The 21,846-nt window shown below is 58.5% G+C and overlaps 1 protein-coding gene across 1 annotated transcript; it reads left to right on the forward strand.

Annotated features, from left to right (window-relative positions):
* The first annotated feature begins 553 nt into the window (after nucleotides 1–553).
* GRAP (GRB2 related adaptor protein) lies at nucleotides 554–21,845 on the forward strand. Its single transcript, XM_069542959.1, has 6 exons — nucleotides 554–581; nucleotides 699–909; nucleotides 6,764–6,861; nucleotides 11,322–11,444; nucleotides 18,773–18,941; nucleotides 20,712–21,845. Exons 2-6 carry the CDS (start codon nucleotides 832–834, stop codon nucleotides 20,895–20,897), a joined length of 654 nt encoding a protein of 217 aa, XP_069399060.1. The 5' UTR covers nucleotides 554–581; nucleotides 699–831; the 3' UTR covers nucleotides 20,898–21,845.
* The last annotated feature ends 1 nt before the right edge of the window (nucleotide 21,846 follows it).

Genomic DNA, 21,846 nt, shown 5'->3' on the forward strand with positions numbered 1-21,846 from the left:
AGCAAACTCCATCCTCCGTCCTTGGTTCTGACAGCTTCACTGCTTTAAGTGGTTTACGTTCTTTCCCAAGAGACTCAGCCTCATCCCAGAATTGCCACACCTATCTCACCACCCACAGCAAACCTAAGCAAAGGTCCACACTTATTTTCAGTCCTTTTTGGACCTTAGGCTCACCATTCCACTGAAGGTGCCCAGTGTTTAAACCAGAAGAGGCGCCTTCTGAGCTGGGTATTGATGGATGAATAGGAGTCTCCTGGGAAGAGAAAGGGGAAGAGAGGCCATGTGTGTGGAAAGGCTGGGGGGTGACTTGGACATGTGAGGTGTTCCCCCTGCTGTGGCTGCAGTCCAGGTTTGTTCAGAGGGAAGGGGAGTAACAAAGAATGAGTCTGGAGAGGTGGGGTGGGGAGGAGTAACAGGGAAGGCCCTGGTGGTTGGGCCAGGAGCTTCGGGTCAATAGTGGGTCACAGGGGGCATCAGAGTTTAGAAACTGTGGTGGATGGATTGGTAAATGAGTGGGAGTGGCTGCGACCACAAGTTCAGCATCCTTGCTGCTGTGGAGACTCGGTTTTATCATCTGTAAGGTGGGTGCAGGAGGAGGACCCACTCCCAGGGCTGCTGGGGGACGCCCTGGAGTCTGAGAGGGGCCTGTGGCTCACACCTCCTGTCTGGGACATCTCTGCTTCCTGTTTCTCCGTCAGGGGAAGTCTCGGTCTCAGCTTCAAAAGCACAAACACGCTCTCAAAACAAAGGAAGCTGGTCCTCAACTGCGGAGGAAGCAGGAAGCTGCCGGCCCTGCTAGCAGCCCAGCTGCCGGGGCTTGGGGACGGCGGTATGGAGTCTGTGGCCCTGTACAGCTTCCAGGCCACGGAGAGTGACGAGCTGGGCTTCAACAAGGGGGACACGCTCAAGGTAGGGTGGCCAGGGCTGGCCGAGCTGTGCCTATGTGGTATGGGGGGTGCTTAAAATCAGGGCCCTGATGGCCCTTCTAATAGAGTCTAGTCTCTGGAGGAAGATAGGCCCAGCTTCTCCAGCCATTGGCTACGTGACTCTGGACAAGCCACCTTCTGCCTCAGATCCTCAGTTTTCCCATCTGAGAAATGGAGAGTTAGTTAGTGCTCCCTCCTTTAGGAGCCATTCTGAGAATTCAGCGTAGTTAGTGGCAGGGGCTGATTCAACACCCAGTTTCCCAGGAAAGAATTTGAAATGAGTTAGAGAGAGAGAGGCAAAGAGACCGAGACAGAGAGAAGGTCTTGGGAATTAAGTACACACACTAACCTATCGGGGATAAAACAACTGTGACTAAGGGTCTACATGGGCCTACCCCCAGGTGAGATGAGCCTCAACGCTACGCAGCCCCCTCGTGGAACCTCTGTGAGGAGCACATACCCTCCAGGGCAGAGGGGTTTCCAGGCTCTCTCTCTAGGGAAGTGTCCCTGCTTACATGCCTGCATCTGGAAGCGGAGCTCAGGGCCCTGATTTGGGAGTGTCTGGCACAATTTGGGCGCTGGAGCTGCCATCAAGTCCTGCTCAGGAAGCTCCGTGGGCCCCAGGCTCCACGCCGGCTTGGTAGGCATGAGACCGGCCATCCTTCCAGTCTGAGCCGGGGCCCCGCTCCGCGCCGCCCCAAGCTTCAGGCCTCAGAAGGGACAGCACCTCCCGTAGGCTGACCATGTATGGAGCCAGGTCTGAGCTTGGCAGTGTGCTCCAACGTCCGCTTAAACTGCTGCGGCCCCATTTTGCAGGTGACTAAGAAAGGCCCCCAGGCACCATGACTTGCTCAGTGTGGGGTCGAATGTGAACCCTGAACCTGGGCTGGGGCGAGAAGCTGACAGTTCTAAGACCACATCATTTTGAGGAAGTTCCCCCTTATCTGTGCTGGGATGCTGGCCCTTGGCCCCCTGGGTGGCCTGCAGGGGGTGTTGACCTGAAGACGTGTGGTTACTTGAGGGCAGGGAAGGCTGGCACCAGGACCAACAGGCCAGTGCAGGAGACTCTGAGATCTAGGTCCAGCTCACAGGCCTTGTTAGCCAGTCTGAGAGAGTTTGGGTCTCTAGTTCCAGACTCCGGGGCTTGGGAGAAAGTGGAATCACGAGGAATTTGGAATGGGGTGGTCGGTCAGTGCTTTTCACCTGAGACCTGTGATGGGCAGTGTGGCGGGGAAGGATCTGTGGGGTCCCCCAAGGGAATCACTGTGAAAACTATGACACCCCCTTCCCTCCTGGATGCCTGGGCTCACTACCCACCCAGAGACTGGCCGAGTTCCCACTAACCCTGGCTGGAGCGCTGGCATCTCCTGCTGTGTTTGCTTCTAACCCGGGCTCCTGAGGGCAGGGACATAAACCAGTGCCAGCACGGGGCAGGCCCTCAGCAAAACACGGGGTGTCAGAGGAAGGAAGGCGGGATTAAGATGTTAGCCAAGACCCAGGAGGGGACCTCTCAAGGCATGACAGGCCATGGGAGGGGCTGCCTTTTCCTTCTTTCATGCAACAAACCCTTGCTGCCCTGTGGAGCATTGTCCTGAGTGCTGAGGCCACAGGCAGTGGACAAAGCCCAATCCCTGTCCTCCCAAACCTGACATTCCAGAGGGTGAGTCATGCCAGGAGGTGACAGATGGATGGAAGCAATCACCCGGGAAGATGGAATGCAGAGGGTGGGAGGGGCAGGGGGACAGCTTTAGACTGGGGGGGGGGGGGGCGGCGGTCTGGGCAGTCTCTCAAAAGAAGTGACACCTCAGCTGAGATCTGAAGGGTGAGCAGGACCCAACCACTCAGAGAAGAGGCGGGGGAGGAGAGTGAAGGAGGAGATGCACCCAGCGGGGGTGGGGGTGTGAGTGAGTCTGCAGCGTGGATTCAGCCTAGCTCCGTGCTCCACGATGGCATAAAATATCACACAGTCCCTAAAAACGCCATCTGGGGAGGGGTCATTTAACAACTCAAAAATGCTCATGAGGCAACATGAAGTGGCAAAAAGGCAGAATACAGAGGAATATACACAGAGAGCCAACTCACACGTACTCAGTAGATTTGAGTTTAAGGGATGGGAAACTGACATTCTGCAGGTGAGAAAGGGAAAGCTAAGCCTCTTAGAGGCACCGGATTCGTGCCTAGGAGAAAACACCAGAATGTCCTGAGGAGTTAGTCCTTGGTCCTGGGAGGCGGGCCATCAGCAAGTCCCACCTCCTTGTTCATGCCCCTGCCTTTCCCTGAGGGACAGGGATGAGCAAGTGGGCCTTCCAGGGTCAGACAGGGCCCTTCCTCACGGTGGTGCAGGTGCCAGGTCAAATTCTGCCTTGATTTAAGGTTTTGATGGATTTTTTTTTTTGCATTAAATTTTAAACAGTCTAATTTTTAGAACAGTTTGAGGTTTACAGAAAAATCGAGAGGATAGTGCAGAGGGAGTCGCATCTGACACCACACGCCCACTCTCACCCATGCACACCCTCTCCTGTGGTAACATTTTAAAGTATCAACTTGGTTCATTTGTTACTTTAATAGACTGATATGGATACATTATCATTAACTACTGACAGCATGAAAATTTTTAGCATTGATTTTGATTTTTTAACATATTCTCTTAAAATACTATTTACGTTGATTCGTGACATCCTCGGAGCTCCCTAAAATTTTGCACTCAAAGTGCCTCCCCCACCTCACGTGGTCTGGAGTCCGATTTCTGTAACTGCAAAAGTTCGACGCAACAGCCCTACAGCCCTGCAGCCCGGCAGCCCTGCTCTCTCTCCAACGCCCATTTGGTGACTGAGCATGCAGGGTGTCCATTCACGAGCGTGTTTCCAGAGCACCAGCTGTGAGCACCCAGTGGACAGGCAGATCCCAGGCCCTGGGAGCTGGCAGGACGCTGTTCTTCCAGTCTAAGAGCTCTGCTCTTAGACGACCCTCTGGACAAGAAGCCCCAAATGTCACTTCCCTAAAACATAGCTCCATTCCAGGAGCAGGCTGCTTTGGGTGCACAGTACCTGGCTCTCCTGGCTAGAGGAAAGATGTGGGTGCTGGCTTACCTCTACCTCTTTATCAACAGCCTGGCCCCCAGAACCCAGACTCAGGGCGCCCACGGCCTCAGCACCTCCACGGGGACGGCCGGTGCGCCCCAGGTTGGACACAGCCAGCCCTCTGCTCCCCACCTGCCCCCGCAGCTGTTCCATAGCACCCGGCAGCCACACCCACCCACCAGCACCCAGGCCCAGAATTTGGGGGTGGTCTTGGCTGCTTTCTCTGCATCTCAGAGCCAGCCTGTCAGCAGCTCCCCCTAAACCATCCCTAATCTGACCACATCTCAGTCACCCCAGTCCAGGGCCCCATCACCGCTCACCTGGGCCCAGCTCCTCACATCCCTCCCTCCAGTCCACAGCCTGGTCTCCACACAACAGCCACAACCCAGAGCCTGACCTTCCCCCAGTGGCCCTCAATGGTTTCTCTTGTTTGTTTTTGTAAATAATTTTATTTATTTATTGGCTGCGCTGGGTCTTTGTTGCTGCGTGGGCTTTCTCTAGTTCCGGGAACAGGGGCTACTGTCTGGTTGCTGTGCTTGGGCCTCGCATTGCTGCAGCTTCTCTGGTTGCTGAGCACAGGCTCTGGGGCGCGGGGGCTTCTGTGCTTACAGCTCGCGGGCTGTAGGGCACAGGCTCAATAGTTGGGGTGCTCTGTGGCGTGTGGGATCTTCCTGGATCAGGGATCGAACCTGAGTCTCCTGCATTGGCAGGTGGGTTCTTTACCACTGAGCCACAGGGGAAGCCCACTTGTCTTGGTTTTGAAAATAAAAATCTGAAGAGCCTCCTCACTCCCACCAGAGTACGATAACGTCCAGGTCTCGCCCTCCCTGTGCACCTCACGGCCTGGCCCCTGCCTTAGCTGCAGTCACACAGCTTTCCTTTCTGCTCCAAGGACAGCTCGCTCCCACCTCAAGGCCTTTACACTGGCTATTCCTTCGGCCATGGACACTGTTCCCCACATCTCATGTCCAGCCTTTCCTATAATTCGGGCCTCAGCTCACATGTCAGTCACCTCCTCAGAGATGCCTTTCTTGCCCACTCTCCCAGCCCTGTGGACAATCCCCTGCCCCAACCAGGCATCTACGTCTTCCTGACGTATGTTTTGCGAACACTCCCCACTGCATTAAATTATCTTGTTTATTTGTCTGTTTCCTGTTTCTCCCTCTGCCTCTGCCTACTAAAGCGGGATCTCCTGCTCCCTGCTGTGTCACTGGGCTGGACACAGAGCCTGCCCTGCAGGAGGTGCTCAGTGACCACGCTGGCCAGGGGATAGTGGCACAGGACAGCACCCAGGAGAAGGGGCCAATCTGGGGGCAGGCCAAAGTGGGAGCATCACCAGGGAGGGTTGGCAATTCCTGTATCTCAGAGGGTCTGGGGGCTTTGAGCAATGTTGACAGCAAGACCTCAGCTACTGCAACCCATCAGAACATTTCTGAGTCTTTCCCTGGAGTGGAGATGACAGGAAAACAAACAAAACTGGGATAGACAAGACGTGTTACAGCCTCATGTCCACACAGGACTTTGTAGGTCACAAAACACCACCACATGCCGTGTAGGCTGCGCCTGTTTTATGCCAAGGCTGCAGAGAGAGTTAGAGGCAGGCAGACTGCTCTAGAGCCCAAGGCTCCCGGGAACCTTCACTGAATCTGTGTCCCATAAGCCCTGATCTTCCCACTAAGCTGGAGTCGGGGAGAGGGGGTTTGTTTTGTGTTGTTTGGTTTTCAGCAAAAGTTTTCCTGAGTCAGCCACCTGCTTCCGGCTGTCCCTGGGGACGCTAGCCCGGCCCAGACAGTGGAGACAGGAAGGAGGGGGCTCGGCGGGCCAGGCGGTCAGACGAGCTGCTGCCCCAGCCCTCGCTCCCACGGGGCCTCTGCTTGGGCGGCTCAACTGTGTCTGATTTTTTGTCTCAACCAAGCATCCCCACCGGGTTGGAGCTGATACGTGGACCTGCTCTAGGATGGACAGGAAAGACGGCCCTTGGGCAGGGTCCAGAGACAGAATGAAGGGGGACTGGCGTGAAGAGTGAGGGGGTCCTGCTCACCTCCTCTCTGGGCCTGTGCCCTCCTCTGTGAAATAGCTTTTGATGACAGCAGCCCCAGGGGCCGGGGTGAGAAGGGGTGGCCGTGGCGAGCCAGCCCAGCAACAGGGGAGGGAGCCCAGCGTCCCGCCGCCACCCACAGTGGCTCCCACCTACACTGGGGTTTCAGTTCCCCTCGGGCCACCTGCAGGGCGACGTGAAACCTGTGACCCGAGCCTCATCTCAGCCCAAATACCTCCCGTTTGCTCCCCAGGGTCTGAGCCCCCAACCCAACCGTCACCCCTGAGTTCAGACTTGTGGGTTTGTAAATGTGGGTGACCCCAGGTGACCACCACTTGGAGGGGTTCCTCAGACTCCCCCCCCGGGTCAGCGGAGGTGTCGAGTAGTACCATGGGCCCCATGCCCAGGGCCACAGCTCAGGGACCAAGGGGCTGCGGGGTCTGCCCTAACCCCACGGGGTGCTGGGGGTCTGGGTGGCAGCACTTGGATATCCAGCTCCAGCCCCCCGAGCTCAGCTCACAAACCAAATCCTCCTCTATGACCTGTGGGCAGGCCCCCCTCCAAAAAAACGGGGCAGGGAAGATCATGGAATCACACTGGGTGGGGCCAGTGACCTCACCTTCCTCTGGGAAGCGGGCCCTGGGGCTGGGAAGGGGGCCCCTCAGCAAGGGAAGCCAACACTCCTGGGTGACCAGGAGCCATGTCTCTCCTGCCCACAGATCCTGAACATGGAGGATGACCAGAATTGGTACAAGGCCGAGCTGCGGGGTGCCGAGGGGTTTGTCCCTAAGAACTACATCCGCGTCAAGCCCCACCCGTGAGTAGCTCCCCCACATCCACAGGCCCCCTGCCCCGCTGCCAAATGTCCCCTCCCAGCCTGGCCCAGACAGAGTGACCTGCAAGGCCTCACCCCAGCCTCCCTCCATCAGTCTGGAGCCCCCTGTCTGTACCCTGAGCAGAAGTGGGGGACAGAGGTGTGATGACTTGTCCCAAGTGGTGGTAGTCTGGGCCAGTCCAGGCCACAACACCGAGGACCTGGGACACCAGAGAGCAACTGGGCCCTGGAGAAGACGGGGCCTGGGCACTCAACGGTGGGCCCACCGGCTGCGGCGTGGCCTCAGGCAGGCCCTGGCTCTCTCTGATCTTGTTTCTCTGTCTGCAGTCCAAGGAGGGCCAAGGCTCCCCTCGTGGGGGGTCCTAGGAGCCTGTGCGGGGGTGGGGGTGAGGGGCCAGGGAGGAGAGGGGCAGGAAAGAGGCAGCCCTGAGGGCCCTGCCACTGGAGCAGGGGAGTGGGGGGAGCTGGACACTGGCCAGGTAGGCTGGGACAGGGCAGAGCAGGAGTCAGGTGTGGGGCCCAGGCAACCCCAGGCCTGGGAACTGCTGGCCCAGGGAAGTCCCTGGTCAGGCCTTCAACGTTGAATGCCCTAGTCTCAGCCCCGGGACAGGTCTAAGTGGTCAAGAATCTGTGAAAAACCAAGTGGATATGCGTGGAGTGAAGGCTGAAGTAGCCTTGAGACACAGTCATTCACCAAACACTGGCTATGGCCCCAGGGACCCAGCCCGGGTGATGCTGGAGACATGTGTTGAGATGCTCGGGTCAGAGCACCATGTCCCAGGGAGAGACAGGAGGTAAAGAAAGAATGACAAGAGAAGGCAGTCAGCACTGAGATAACTAACCAGGGAGGCCTTCTCGGAAGAGGTGACAAACTGAGGTTTTGAAGGATGTGTGTAGGAGTTAGCTGCGTAGAGTCAGAAAAGGGCATTCCTGGGAGAGGGGCAATAAGAAACCCTGGCTGTGGGCCTGCCAGCGGGGCCTCAGAGCCTGGGTGGAGGGTGGGAGGAGCCACGGATGGGTTTCAGCGTGGATGGGGGTCCTACATCTGATGCGGAGGCAGGTGACAGGGCTGGGAAGGCTAGAGGGGGCAGGCTGGGAGGTGTGACATGTGTGTGGTTGTGGGGTGAAAGGAGAGCAAGGTGCAGGGCCAGGGTGGGGCCTGGAGGCTGTTTCCTCTTTATCTGTCTTCGAGTTCTTTCCAAAGCTGCCACCACCTCCGGCTTCCTGTGTTGGGCAAGGCCTCTACCCACCTAGCTCCCCTGTCTGGGCTCCAAGCACTCCCACCCCACGACAGATCCTATAGCCTGGACTCCAGGCCTGCAAGGTCTCTGGGCTGTGTGACCTTGATTTCCTTAAAGGGAGACAGATGGAGAGAACCTGCCAGGGCCACCAGCCAGTGCCAGGTCAGTGAAAGGCACAGTGGAAGTGGGAGCCTCCAGGTGGAGGCTGTGGCCCAGCGAAGGCTGCGAGCCTAGGAGGTTGGAGGCCGCTGAGAAACCCAAGTAGAGGCTTTGGTTTACTCAGAAGGAAAGAAAAGCTGATGGATTTCAGGGCCATGCCCTTTGGTGCAATATGGTGGTTGAAGCCAGTCTCCAGCAGGGTGGGTAGCAGCCGTGGAAGGTTCCATGTCTGATGGCCCTGGGGTCCCTGGGACAGATCAGGGACCAAGGGCATTTCCCCCACCTGACTGAGGCCAGGTCCAGGTGCGTTCTGGGCTAACTTCACCCTTGCCCTGGCTCTGAAATAGCAGTGGGGAAAGTCCAGCCAGCTACTGACTCAGCCCTTGGGGCTCCAGTGCAGGACGTGGCAGGGCAGGGTTCTCGGGGGGGCCCTGATCACCACCACCACCCTGCAGCCCAGGGAGCCTGGGGCAGGTGTGATGGAGGCCATCTACTCCCAGGGCCTCTGGGCATCACAGGCAGGGTCCATCGAGGGTCTGACCCCGTTGTGTGGGGGTCTAGGAGTGCATGGTCTGCTGGGCCGGGGAGGTAGAGTAGAAGTTTGCCAGGAGTGTGGGCAGACCAGCTAACGGTGGGGGAGGTGGGGTCCGCATGGGTGAAGGTTGGAGCAGTGGCGGTAAACCCCTGCAGGTGGCGGTGCCCTCGTCCTCCCAAGGGCCCTGCGAGCTGCGTGCTCTCGTCAGTGTCTTGTGGGCCAGGAGATGGTGGCACAGAGACGAGTGGCCTGTCCAGGGTCAGAGACGGAGGGAGGTTTGCCTCAGGTACTGTGGGCCTGGGCTATGCCCACCAGGACGAAGTTGGGGAAATTTGCCGGGCAAATCTTGGGAGAGGACCTCTGCTCCTTCTTGGGCCTGTTTCCACATCAGTAAAATGGGGGCTAAGTGAGGAGTGAGGTGGGTTCTGGGGGTGTCAGGATGGGGAGGCTGGTTTCTCCCATCCTGTCCTTTGAGCCACTGAGGACCAGGAGGGGGCTGGGCAGCCTCCTCAAGACTGCGGTTGCAAAAGCCTTTGAGGGTGACGGCCGCCCACACACAGACGCCTCCTGTGGGGTTTTGTGGGTTCTTCAGAGACACCGGGGTCGGGAAACGCCCACATGGGGCCCCACTGGACCCCTGCTCCCCCGTGGCAGCACCTACACCTGTTCCTGCTGGGGGCTTCCCGGAGGAGCTCCGTTCCGGGCACCCCCAAGCCCCGGGCCCTCCACGTCCCAGCTCAGCCTCCAGCCTGGAGGTTCCTCCGGGACTCCCAGAGACCCAGGCTGAGCTCTAAGAGGCAGCCTGGAGCCCCACCCTTGGCCGCCACTTCCACCGCCTCCACTCCAGGAAAACCCACCATGAGATGGGCCCAGGCCTCCTCACCCCCTAGCATGGGGGCAGTTGTGGGCTAGAAGCTCACTTTGGGGGTATGGGCTCCCAGGAGTGGTGTCTAGAACACAATGTCAGGACCAGGATTTTATTTTGGGGTGGACGGTGGGGAGGAGACTTGAAACTGCTCCTTCTGGTTGGAACCAGAGTGCCAACGCCATGAGCTGAGCAAGGTGCCTGTCCTGCTCCCCTCGGTCACCACCTGAGACATTGGGGGCCCAACCTGCCCACACACAGGCCGGGCACATCAGTAAAAAGCCCTCGGAGGAGCTGTCAGCACTCACACATGGCAGGCAGGGGAGGGGCAGGTGGGGCTACAGGCAGGACCCTGTCTGCCTGCACCTGAGCCCCTGTGCTGGGCTTGCAGAGCTCTCTGTCAAATCCTGACATGACAGGAAATTCCCGCCTCGTATCCGCCCTGGCGCTCAGACTCAGGAAGGGGAGAAGGGAAACGGCTCAGGGAAGGGAGGCTTGGCGGCCTCGGGGCGCCAAGGTCTCACGGTGAGATTCCGGCCACACTGGGCTTTGGTTTCCCCATGTGAACATCAAGAGTGGACTAAAACCCTGGGGCTGAGAAGCCAGCTGGAGATCACCTGGGCCCTCTGAGGGTAGGTGATTCCCAAAGAGCCAGACTCTGCCAGACTGCCTGGTGCATTTACAAGGAACCTTCTATATACCCAGTTCTGTTTGGTCAGAAGGAAGAGGGACTTGAACCTGTGAGGAAAAGTCCAAGTGGCCTCAGTCTGTGCATCTGTGAAACGGGTACAGGGAGAGACTCTTCCTCGCCAGAGCAATATTTCTCTTTGGTGGTGGTTTACTCGCGAAATTGTGTCTGACTGAAAAAAAGACAAAATAAATTGTGTTTGACTGTTCACAATCCCACAGATTGTAGCCAACTAGGCTCTCTCTGTCCATGGAATTCTCCAGACCAAGAATACTGGAGTGGTTTGCCATTTCCTTCTCCAGAGAATCTTTCCTACCCAGGGACTGAACCTGGGTCTCTTGCATTATAGGCAGATTCTTTACCATCTGAGCCACCAGGGAAACCCGTTTCTCTCTGGTCATCTTTAAAATATTTTTTCACTTTTAAGAACCTACAATAGGAAATGTAAAAGCCCAGGTCGGGGTGGCTGGGTCAGAGTTCACTGAGGTGTGTGTTTGCCTGAGTCTGTGCTCATGTTAAGTCACTCAGTTGTGTCTGACTCTTTGTGACCCCGTGAACTGTAGCTTGCTAAGCCCTGGGATTCTCCAGGTGAGAATACTGGAGTGGGTTGCCATGCCCTCCTCCAGGGAATCTTCCCAACCCAGGGATCGAACCCGAGACTCTTGCGTCTCCAGCATTGGCAGGTGGGTTCTTTACTACTAGCGCCACCTGGGAAGCCCCGTGTGTTTGTTTGGTGTGTTGGCAAAGGCTTGTGCTCGGGAGGCAGAATGCTGGGACTAGGTACAGCTCCTGTCTGCCACCATCTGTGACCTTGGGTACATGACTTCTGCCTCTCCGGGCCTTAGGTTGATAGTCTGTAAAGTGGGTGCAGTCGCACCTCCTGTGTCCAGGACTGCTGGGAGGACCTGGCTGTGATGGGTGCCGGCCCCTGCCCTCACGTTGCCCTCTCTGCAGGTGGTACTCGGGCCGGATCTCCCGGCAGCTGGCGGAAGAGATTCTGAGGAAGCGAAACCACCCAGGAGCCTTCCTGATCCGGGAGAGCGAGAGCTCCCCAGGGGAGTTCTCTGTCTCTGTGAAGTGAGTTCTGACCCGAATACGCGGAGGAGGGTGGGCAAGGACAGGCCCTTGGAGCGGGGAGGGAACGACAGACCCCTGGAAGCAAATGATCGTCTGGGTGTGAGGTGACTGCAGGGAGTGGCCCTGGGCAGTGAGGATTGGAGGCTGACTGGGAGTCCTCCCATGCCAGGCCAAAGTGTCAGCCATTTTTCCATGAGCAGCAAGTCACCAGGGGAAGCTGATATGACAAGGCTGCAGGGGGAGAGCAGCAGGCCCCCCAGGGTAGGTGTCCAGGGTGTGCTCTGAACAGGGTCCCCCTTGTGCTACGCAGTCAAGAGGATGGACCCTGGGGCCAGAGTGCTTAGGTTCACGTTCCAGCTCAGCCGTTTCCTGTCTGTGTGACTTTGGGCATGTCACTTAACCTCTCTGTACCTGTTTCCTCACGTGTAAAATGAGTTATTGCGAGGAGCAAATGAGTCATTCTATCGAGAGCCGTTAGAACAGTGGCTGCCACTGAAGCAGGGTAGCAGCCTCTGGGCAGAGCAGAACCTGAAACCAGAAGTCACAATGGGGCAATAAGGAGTCCAGGTGGAAGGAGGGGCAGGAACCGGGGAGGGGGTCGGGCCCTGCTTGTCTCTGTCCTGCCTCTTCTGCACCTGAAACAGGGGGATGTGGGAGCAGCAATTCAAGGACTAGTTGCTGAGTTGTGTGCAGTGTGCCGGGCAGCGTCAGGGACTCAGGAAGCAACAGGGAAAAAACAAAGTTGCTGTCCTTCAGGGTTTGTGTCTTAGTCGGGGAGACAGACCTTGAACAAGGAGAGAAACGAACACAGCAGGAGCCAGGTGGCAGGGGCTGATGGCCTCAGGTTTGAGCAGAGATCTGCAGCTGCGGTGCAGGCTGTCCGGGGCCTCGGGAGTGAGGACTGGGAGGAGAGCTTCCAGGCAGAGGGAACAGCAAATGGAAAGCCCCTGGGGTGACTGGGCAAAGCCAGTGGGGGGAGGGGTGTCAAATCCAGAGAGAATGGCCTGATAGGTCCCAACCAGGGGGCGGGTTCCCCCAGAACAACAGGCCCCCACGGAGCATCCCCACTAGGGGAAGGAAGTGGATCCCTTGGGCTACCGAGGAGGAGGATGGCTGGGATCAAGGGGGGGCCTGGAAAGAGCCAGGCGGAGCCTCTGGTATTAGCACTGGGATGGGGCTGGAGGGTCAGGGAGGTGCCATGTGCCCGTGAACTGGGACCACCAATAATACCACCATCAGGGTTGCTGAGGGCACTGGGCACGTAGCTGGATGGGATGGGTGGGTGGCTGTGGGCAGTGTGGCCTCAGTGTGCTGGATGGCACCAGTCTTCTAGGACTTGAATGTGTCACAGCCAATGGCTGGCTGATTTTCCAATGGATAAACATACCTATGTTGATGGCTTTGATGGCTTCTGATGGGGCACCAGGCTCAGAGGAGGGAAGAGCTCATGTCTCCCAGCAGGCTGGCCATGAGGCTCCTGCTTGCAGAAATGTGCCCCAGGGGAGGCCTTTCCTATCTGTTCTGTACAGAGCTTGTGGTGGTGTGTGGTTGGCACACTGGAGCCCAGCAAGTGGGCTTCTCCTAGTCGGGGTCAGGAGGGCTGCTGGGGATGGTGGTCCCCCATCAGGGGTCACAGCCCTCACCCGCCCCTCTCCAGGCTTTGTCACCAGCCTTGGCTTTTATCACTTCCGTTTCCCCTGGGAACAGGCTGAGCTCCTGATCCAAGGCGAGGGCTCTCCTCTCTGAGCCTCAGGGGTGGTGAGACCCCAGTTCTTGGCCCTGAGCGTCTGGAGCCCCCTGGCTTGCCCCTCCCTCCACAGCCCAGCCCCTGAGGCCAGTGGGTCCCCCGAGGAACAGGAAGTGGCAGTTTTCCCTGTGCCAGCTCCCAGGGCCCAGTATCTCCTGGGAGAGGCGCCCGCCAGGCGGGCTGGTCTGGCCTCGCTCCAGGAATCAGCTTCAAGGTCACCGCAAAGGAGGGCACAGGGGCCTTCTTTGGCCACCTCTGCAGCCTGAACTGAGCTTCTACCTGCCTCCCTCTCCCCTGAGAGTGGATCCCATGGCCTGAACTTCCGCCATGGGTGCCCTGGCACCCTGCCCTCTCCTGGAGCCTCCCTGGGCATGCAGACCCGCCACCCCAGGCACGGGGTCAGGCCAGCCAGCTCAACCTTTGGGGTGTGTGTGTGTAGGACAGGGGAGGAGTCCCTCAGAGAGTGAGGGACTGGGGCCTCCACGATGCCTGATCGAGGGAAGTTCGATGGCAGCAGACATTCCACAGGCTGGAGGAGATGACATCTGAGCTGGGCCCTGAGGCATGAGTAGGAGTTTGGTGCACAAAAAGGACAGGGGATGCCAGGCCCAGGGAACAGCAAGTGTGAAGACCAGGGGTGGGGCAGATAAGGTGGGCTTGGAGAGCAGTTTGTCTGTCTGAGCAGGAGGGGGATGAACAGTTTTAGGGAGCCAGCACCAGTGCCGTCTGGGAAAGGGGCCTGGAGTGTCCCTCAGAGAAATCCCCGCACACACACTGTCCCCTCTGCTCCACCCCAGGCATCCTGCCCAAGCCCTCTCCCCTAGCTCAGAGCCAGAACCCTGGGTGCCCGGGTTGTGGTGTGTACACAGCACCACAAGGTGGCGCCCTCCAGCCTCAGTTGCATCCCCCAGGGCCAGGATCCTGGGTCCTGCCCCTATTCTGGTCCATGCTCTGTCAGGCGGCCTTTCAGGGCCCTTGGAGGACCACCAGGCAGACCTCAGAGCAGGAAACAGACTCAGGGAATCTGTGCTAGGAGAGTGGCTTTTGAGCAAGAATATCAGCTGTGTAACCCTGGGCAAGGTACCTGGTCTGTTTCCTCGTCTGTGAGGTGAACATTGATGTAAGGGGCTGAGTATGCTGCCAAGTGTTGGCTTCCCCGGTGGCTCAGCAGTAAAGAACTCGTCTGCCAGTGCAGAAGGCACGGGCTCGATCACTGGGTGGGGAAGAACCCCTGGAGAAGGAAATGGCAACCCACTCCAGTGTTCTTGCCTGGGAAATTCCACCGACAGAGAAGCCTGGTGGGCTACTGTCCATGGGGTCGCAGAGAGTCAGATATGACTTAGCGACATGAACAATAACAATCCCCAAAGCCAGCTATAGTTGCCATTGCCATGTCAACTCTCCTAGGACCACACAGTGCCTCCTGGCCCCAGCCCCATGGCCCCAGCCTGTTAGAGAAAGGCCAGTGGCCATGTGGGGGTGAGCAGCCCAGCTCTCCCCCTGTGTAACCTCAGCAGATCCCATCCTCCTCGGCTGCGACATCCTTATCTCCACCATGGAGACAGTAGCCAGGACGTCGTGAAGTCCAGTGACCCGACAGCCACCCTTCTGGGTGATGACTACACAGATGCATGTGCAAGAGCATTTCCACCTCACTGACAGGGCTCCCGGGACCTCTGATCCTACACGAGTGGCATCTCCCGCCCGCTCTCGCCAAGCCTCATAAAGCTGTCAGAGGTGGGGTTTACAGGCCTTGCTCTGCCTCCCGGAGCGACGGTGGCCACAGCTGGGTGCCCTTTACGAGTTTACAGAGGGCGGTCACCCCCCACCCCCACCTCTGGGAGCATGTCTGAGCTGGCGGCCTGCGGGCCAGGGCAGGGGCGCACGGCCTGGCTGTGTAACTTTTGCCCCCACTCTGATACAGGCTGCGGTGGGCTCCTTGGTTGGAAGCAGTTTGTTCCCCAGTGAGACTAGGAAGATGCTTGCTTCTTTTCAGGCTCAGGTGCCTGGGGTCCCAACCTGTTTGCTCTGCCCCTCTGGTTGCTGAGCCCCTACTGTGCACCAGGTCCCATGCCCAGTTTCAGAGACTCAGCTGCCAACAACTGAACAAAGCTCCCTGTCCTTTAGGCTCAGGTTCCACTGGGGCAACTGATAATTTTATACATGTATGTATGAGGAGATGTGTATGTATAATTTATTAAACAATTAGTAAATTATATAGACTCTTGGAAGATGAAAAAGGCTCTTGGAAAATGAAGCAGAAAGAATTGGAGGAAAGCATAGTTTTATGCAGGCAAAGACAGGGAGGAAGTGACCCCAGAAGCCTGGTGTGCAAGTGAAGAAACAAAGGCTCAGAAACGTACAGTAACTTGCCTGAGGTCACACAGCCAGAAACAGCAGAACTAGCGCCCATTGACACCCCCATGACCTGAAAGACCAGGTCTGCCCTTCCACTCTCCTTCCCTGAGGCTGAAAACCTGGTGTTGGGGGTTCTCTCTCCACTCTCTTTCCAAGGTCAGTTTGATTCTATCTCACATCTGGTGCAGAACAAGTCATCCACCCCCTCCTTTTTCATAGATGGGAAGACTGAGTCTACACAAGGGCCATGCCTTATCAGAAATCACCCAGTAGGCAGTCAGCAACCTGGCATCCACCAGGCCACCAACCTGGTCTCCAAGCCCTAACTGGGGGGTCCTGGGGATCCTGACACCTTACCCCAGCCTTGTTTATCCACCCTGGCCCACTGTCACCCTGGCTAATGCCGCCACCAGGCCAGAAAAACCTGCTGGGCAGGACCAGCGGCAGCTAGCATCAGGCCTGACTTCATCCTTTAGACTTTCCTGACAGCCCAGGGGCCCGGCCCAGCCCTCACCCCCCTGGGTAGGTGGGCGTGGGGGTCACAAACAGGGATACACACACCCATGGCTGCTCAGAGACGGATGCACATGGCCGGCCTCCCAGAGCAGAGAGAGACACGCACACATCCAGGTGTGATGGAGAGACACCAGGCCCAGACATCACACACATACACCAGGCTTGGTGCCCCCTCCAGCTCGGGAGGGCTCACCCAGCAGGGCCACCCCTCCTAGCTCTGGGGCCATCTGGACTTAGACTCGGGCCTGGGGAGGTAGGAGACAGGATGGCAGGGAGAGAGAGCCTGCCCATCTGCTAGGTCCTCAGCCCTGTCACATGGAAGAGGGTCGGTCACTCGTTAGGCCAGGGGCTGGCTCAGAGGAGGGTCACGCCTGCTCACAGACACAGCAGACCTGCTGCCTCCAGCCGTGGGCGGGCTCCTCTCCCCTCTGGGCCCTGCTATCCCATCTTGAGCCATGCACAGGCTGGGGACTGGACCACGAGAGCTTCCCAGGTTTGAGAATCTGCCAGTTGTCAGGCTGATGAATTTGAGCAAACTCTGGGAGATAGTAGAGGACAGAGGAGCCTGGCACACTGCAGTCCCCGGGGTTGCAAAGAGTTGGACTCAACTTAGCAATTGAACAACAGCAATAAGGTTCTAGAACTTCTGGGTCCTTTGCCCCCTCCCAGGTCTCGCCCCTCCCCTGGGTATGATCAGGGAAATGCTCCATTCTGGGTGATGCCCGGGTGACTGAAGGTAACCTTCAAACACCAGAGTGTTCAAAACTGTGCTCACTTAGAGCTGAGGTCTCCTCAAAATCCCTACACCCTCCTCCGCCCCTCACCCGGAGGACAGCTGCTGAATACACCCCCAGCTCCTCTTCAGAGATGGCACTGAATTAGGGCCTCTGCCTCCCCAGCACCACGGCCACAGTCCAGGGGCCGGGAGAACCCCAGGCTCTCCGGGACAGGGCACAAGGGAGTCAAGAACCAAGGCTGCAGCAGGCCGGACAGGAGGGAGGTGCCTGCTCGCCCGCCTGCCCTCCTCCCATCCCAGGAAGTGGACACACATGTCTTACAGCCGACAGCACAGGTGCTTAGTCACCTGGGAACAATGCTTGCTGACGGCACACGAGCGGCTTTGTCTTGGGCCAGTGTGATGGCTCTGGCTGGTCACAGGGCCTCCAGCATTTTCTGGCCTCAGTTCTGCAGGTGCAGCTGGCTGCCCTCAGAGTGACGTGTGTTAGAGGGTCTGGGACTACGGCTCAGAGCCAGCGGGGGTTGCGGGGTGTCAGCGGGGTCTGGGAATGAAACAGCCAGTGAGCATGGATGCCCTGGGCTGCCCCACAGTGTCCCTGACCAGATCCTCTCCCAACTGGGCTATGCCTGGGCCGACTCCTGCCTTCCTGCCTTTGGGTATCTGTGAGCAGTGGGTTGCAGGCAGGCTGCACAGGGCTGAGGAAGACAAGGAGTCCCCTGACTCTGACGGAGGGCATCTGACGCAGCTCACAGAGCTTGGGCCATGTTACCCAGGCTTTGAAGCATGAATAAGAATTTGACTGAAGAAGAACTTGGAAGAAATAATGTAGCAGAGGTCTGGAGGCATGCTTGAAAGTGGAGAGGGAGGTTACACGTGGTTGGGATCCTTGCCTTGGGCGGGGCGGGAGGATTCCCCCTCCCCCAAGCCCAGAGAGACAGAACGGAACAAATCTCTGTCTTAAATCTCACATCTTACCTTTAACAAGGCAGCACGCCAGGCCTGGGGCTGACAGGTGGAGGAAGTGAGCTCAGACAGGGATAGGCAGCTGGGGGATGGACGCCGAGCTCCGGTCCAGGCCATGGAAGCACTCGGACGGCAGCACTGCAGGAGCTCGGGCTGCCCAGGCTTGTGCGGCCCCTCCTGGCGTGGGATAGGCCAAGCACGGCGAGGGACCGTCATGTCCCTCTGCCCTGTGGCCAGTCTGGGAGAGGCAAGCCATCCCTTCAGTTGGAAGGCGCTGGGCAGAGGGGTGGGATATAGTGCAGTTGGGATGCAAGGCTGGGTAAAGGGAGGGAGAAGAGAAAGGGGTACGTTGATCACATCAGAGTGTATTTGAAGAAAACTGAGGCTGGACAGGTCATCAGAGCCAGACCTTGAGATCAAGGTTTTAGGATTTTATCCCGAGGGCCAAGGGCCATGGGGAGCCATGGGAGGTTCTTAAGGGGGGGTGAGGGTGGATAGGAAGTATCCCACAGCCTGAACCTCTTGCACACTGGCAGGCTTTGGTCTAAGTCAGGATGGTCTTAGGACTCGCCCCTCGAGGGACTGTGAGAGCTGGGAGGGGATGAGGTTGGGGAGGGAAAAGAGAGTTAAGGCTGAGGGGATGTTGGAGAGAAGAGGTGCTGTCAACTCACCTCTCTCAGAGGAACCATGCAATATTGCCAATAAATGAGCACTCACCCAAAAGGGAGGTGTTACTATGAGGAAACCGAGGTTCAGAGAAAGTAGGTGATTTGCCTAAGGTCACAGAGCAAAAAAGTGTCCTGATCCAGGCTCCGCATCCTTAACTCCACACTCCACAGCCAGGAGATTCCCTGTGCCTTGCATGGAGCCCGTTGGTGGGGCCTGGGACCCCTTCCCCACCTTGTCTCCTCCTGACTCGGTCCTCACCTGGAGAGGAAAAGGCCAGGTTCCGGGGGCAGGGGGAGGGCCCATCCGAGCAGCTGTCTGAGATGGCCTCTCCCCCAGCTACGGGGACCAGGTTCAGCATTTCAAGGTGCTACGTGAGCCCTCAGGGAAGTACTACCTGTGGGAGGAGAAGTTCAACTCCCTTAACGAGCTGGTCGCCTTCTACCGGACCACCACCATCGCCAAGAAGCGGCAGGTCTTCTTGCAGGACGAGGAGCCCCTGCCCAAGGTGGGTGGGGTTGGGGGGTGGCAGAAGGGTCTAGCACAGCTTCTCCAGTTCTGTCCTGGGGGTTGCCGTGAGGCAAGAGGAGTTGGGGCACAGGAGAGGCGGGAAGGGCGGGTAGAAACTGCTGGGCAAGCAGAGCCTGGCTTATTCTCCGCCAGAAGCTGTGCATGGCACACAGTAGGTGTCCAGTAGTTGCGTGTTTAGTGAGTGAAAGTATGCCACCTGCTGAGCCTCCTGGGAGCCTGCACCTCACAAGTAGGAAGCTGAGGCGCAGGGAGCAACGGGACTCGTCCCAGGCCGCCTGCCAGGTGGGGTCAGCACTGGCTTCTGCTTGCCAGCAGCTGGCCTGGGGTTGGGAGGTGAGGCAGAGGGTGCCCATGGGCCAGGTCCTGGCCTGGTGGAGGGGGTCTAGCCACCCCTTGTTCTCACAATAACAGCAATTTGTCAGCCGGCTCTTTCATCAAGGGGCCCTGGGAGCTGATCTCAGTCTCATTAGGGTGATGAAACCAGCCAGCGGGGTTATTAGACCTGACATACTGTTTTCCTTGGGACGGGGTGTCAGCAAGGCCTGGGGCTAGAGGTCGGGACGTTGCACAGCCTAGTGAGCTTGGGTTCTGTGGGGGAGGGAGAGGGGGCTGCAGGCTGCTGCTCCAGTCCTCCCTGTTCCTAGCCCCTCAACCCCCGCTCCTGGCCAGGCGTGAGCTTAGGGCCAGTTCATCCCTCCCGTGGGCCTCAGTTTCCCCTGGGGCCAGTAGGATGAGCCCTGGGAGCTGACAGGAGAGTAAACAGTGTTTTCAGAGGACCCCCCTCCCCCGCCTTATGCACCCTCCTTCCATCAGCACACTTAGTGCCTGGCCCACTCAGAGCTCAGTCTCAGGGATGGGTCCCCCAGAGGGTCTACTGCCCAGGCCAGCTCTGCCCTTAGAAAGTGTGAGGGGGCCACGAGGGAGCTGGGGGCTCCCTGAGGGCTCTCCCACACCCACTGCCTGGCTCTGAGGTCACCCACCTTGCGAGGCGACTGCAGAGCAGGCCCGGCCCCTGGGACCCAGGCTGCCTCCTCTGTCCTGGGCATAGAACCGCTGATTACAGCCTGTCCATGATCCTATCACCTGCCCAGATCAGATTCTGCAGGCTGGGAGCAGAGTGCCTGGTGGGCAGGCAGGTCCAGGGTGCTGGGTGTGATATCACGGCGCCGGGCTGACGTGCCCGGAGGGGAGCTCTCATCCAGCAGCCACTCGCAGGGGACAACCAAGTCCCACAGAGGTCAGGGGCTCACCTACAGCCACTGGGGCACAGGTGGGACTAGAGCCCAGCCGGCAAGACGGAAGTGTGCAAAGTGACATCCTTTGCCTCAAAGCCTGGCCAAAGGCAACGGCAGCAGACTGCTCATAGCCACACATCACTCTACAGTTTAAAGGCCTGTTCCCGTAGGTCTGGGGCCTGGAGTCAAAAGCTCAGGAGAGAGCCCCCAAGACGCGCAGGTATCTAACCAGAGTCCCATGCTGAGGCCCAGGACTTGGTCCCTTGATTGCTGGCCATGTGATCCCAGCTGGGCTGCCAGGACAGACCCTGTGGAGATGCAGGGTCTGTGCTGCAGATGTGCAGGGAGTGGGCAGCGGGAGGCCCGTGGCGGGGTAGGGTGGGGGGATAGCTGTCATCTGAACCTGGACACAGAGCTGGGTTCAATCCCAACTCTGCCTCCTCTTGGCGCTTCCGTGGGGACAGCCCAGCCGGGATCTCCTGAAGGCCCACTGATCGTCTCCTCCCTCGCAGCCGCCCCGGGCCTGCTTCGCCCAGGCCCAGTTTGACTACTCGGCCCAGGATCCTTCCCAGCTCAGCTTCCGTCACGGTGATATCATTGAGGTCCTGGAGCACCTTGACCCCTGCTGGTGGCGGGGCCGGCTCTCTGGGCGGATCGGCTTCTTCCCGCGGAGCTACGTCCAGCCGGTGCACCTGTGACCGGAGTGGGCCCAGGGGCTGAGTCAGTGGACCCGCCGTCCACCAGGCATGTGGAGAGAGGACACTGGCGCCCCCAATACAGGGCTTTGGACAGGAGCATGGGTGTCTTGACTGTCTGGCTGGCCTTTGGAGCTTCATGCTAACTGGGATGGGCCCAGTGCCCTGGAACCACTGCCACGTGCAGTGCCCACAAGTCTGGGGGGCTCCAGGGCCTCCACTGGCCTCTGACATCACAGGATGGCCAGCAGGACCCGTCCAACCCAAACACCAATGCCCTGCCCCAGGAGGGCTGAAGACTCGGGCTCCACCCAAGTGGGGCCTGAAGCCAAGGAACCACAGGCTGGGCCTGCCTGTCCCTCCATTCAAAGCCCCAAGGGCTGGCTACTGGGGAGGGGGCCAGGGCCCAGTGTACTGGTGGCTTGGACTTGCTGGACAGACCCTGGTGGAAAGCGACTTCTCAGCTGTCCTTTGAAGACTCTGGGCTCCACAGGCCTCCAACACCCCTGTCCACTGCAGACATTTAGTGAGGAGGGCAGGGTAGAGGCAAGGTCCAGAGGAAGGAGGGCAGGGGTGGGAGGAATGGAGGCAGCTGCTCTTTGCCACTGGCCCCATGGGACGGATGCACTCCAAGGGGGCAGCCCTGGACATGGCCCCCTAGAAGACACAGCTGCATCTGCTGTATTTGTTGAGGCCCAGGTTCTGCCCAGACCAGGGCTTCAGGAAGCAGGGGTCACTGCAGACCAGGTGGGGAGCTGGGGCAGGAGCTGGGCTTTGAGGTCCAGCAGCATCCAGGATGAGGGCAGCCTCGGTGGGCCTGGCTTAAGGAGAGGCTGGGTGTCTATGCGGATGGCGCCGCCATACAACCCGGGACGCTCAGAGGCCTGAGCTCTGGTGAATTCGCTGCTCATGACCTGGGCCCATGAACTCAAAATAAATACAGTAAAAGAAT

Source organism: Ovis canadensis, chromosome 11, assembly GCF_042477335.2.
Source record: "Ovis canadensis isolate MfBH-ARS-UI-01 breed Bighorn chromosome 11, ARS-UI_OviCan_v2, whole genome shotgun sequence".
Lineage (NCBI taxonomy): Eukaryota > Metazoa > Chordata > Mammalia > Artiodactyla > Bovidae > Ovis > Ovis canadensis.

Coding starts and splice junctions, on each gene's coding strand:
- GRAP (XM_069542959.1), top strand. CDS start 832: ATGGAGTCTGTGGCCCTGTACAGCTTCCAGGCCACGGAGAGTGACGAG. Junction 910..6,763: donor ACAAGGGGGACACGCTCAAG/GTAGGGTGGCCA, acceptor TCCTGCCCACAG/ATCCTGAACATGGAGGATGA. Junction 18,942..20,711: donor ACGAGGAGCCCCTGCCCAAG/GTGGGTGGGGTT, acceptor CCTCCCTCGCAG/CCGCCCCGGGCCTGCTTCGC.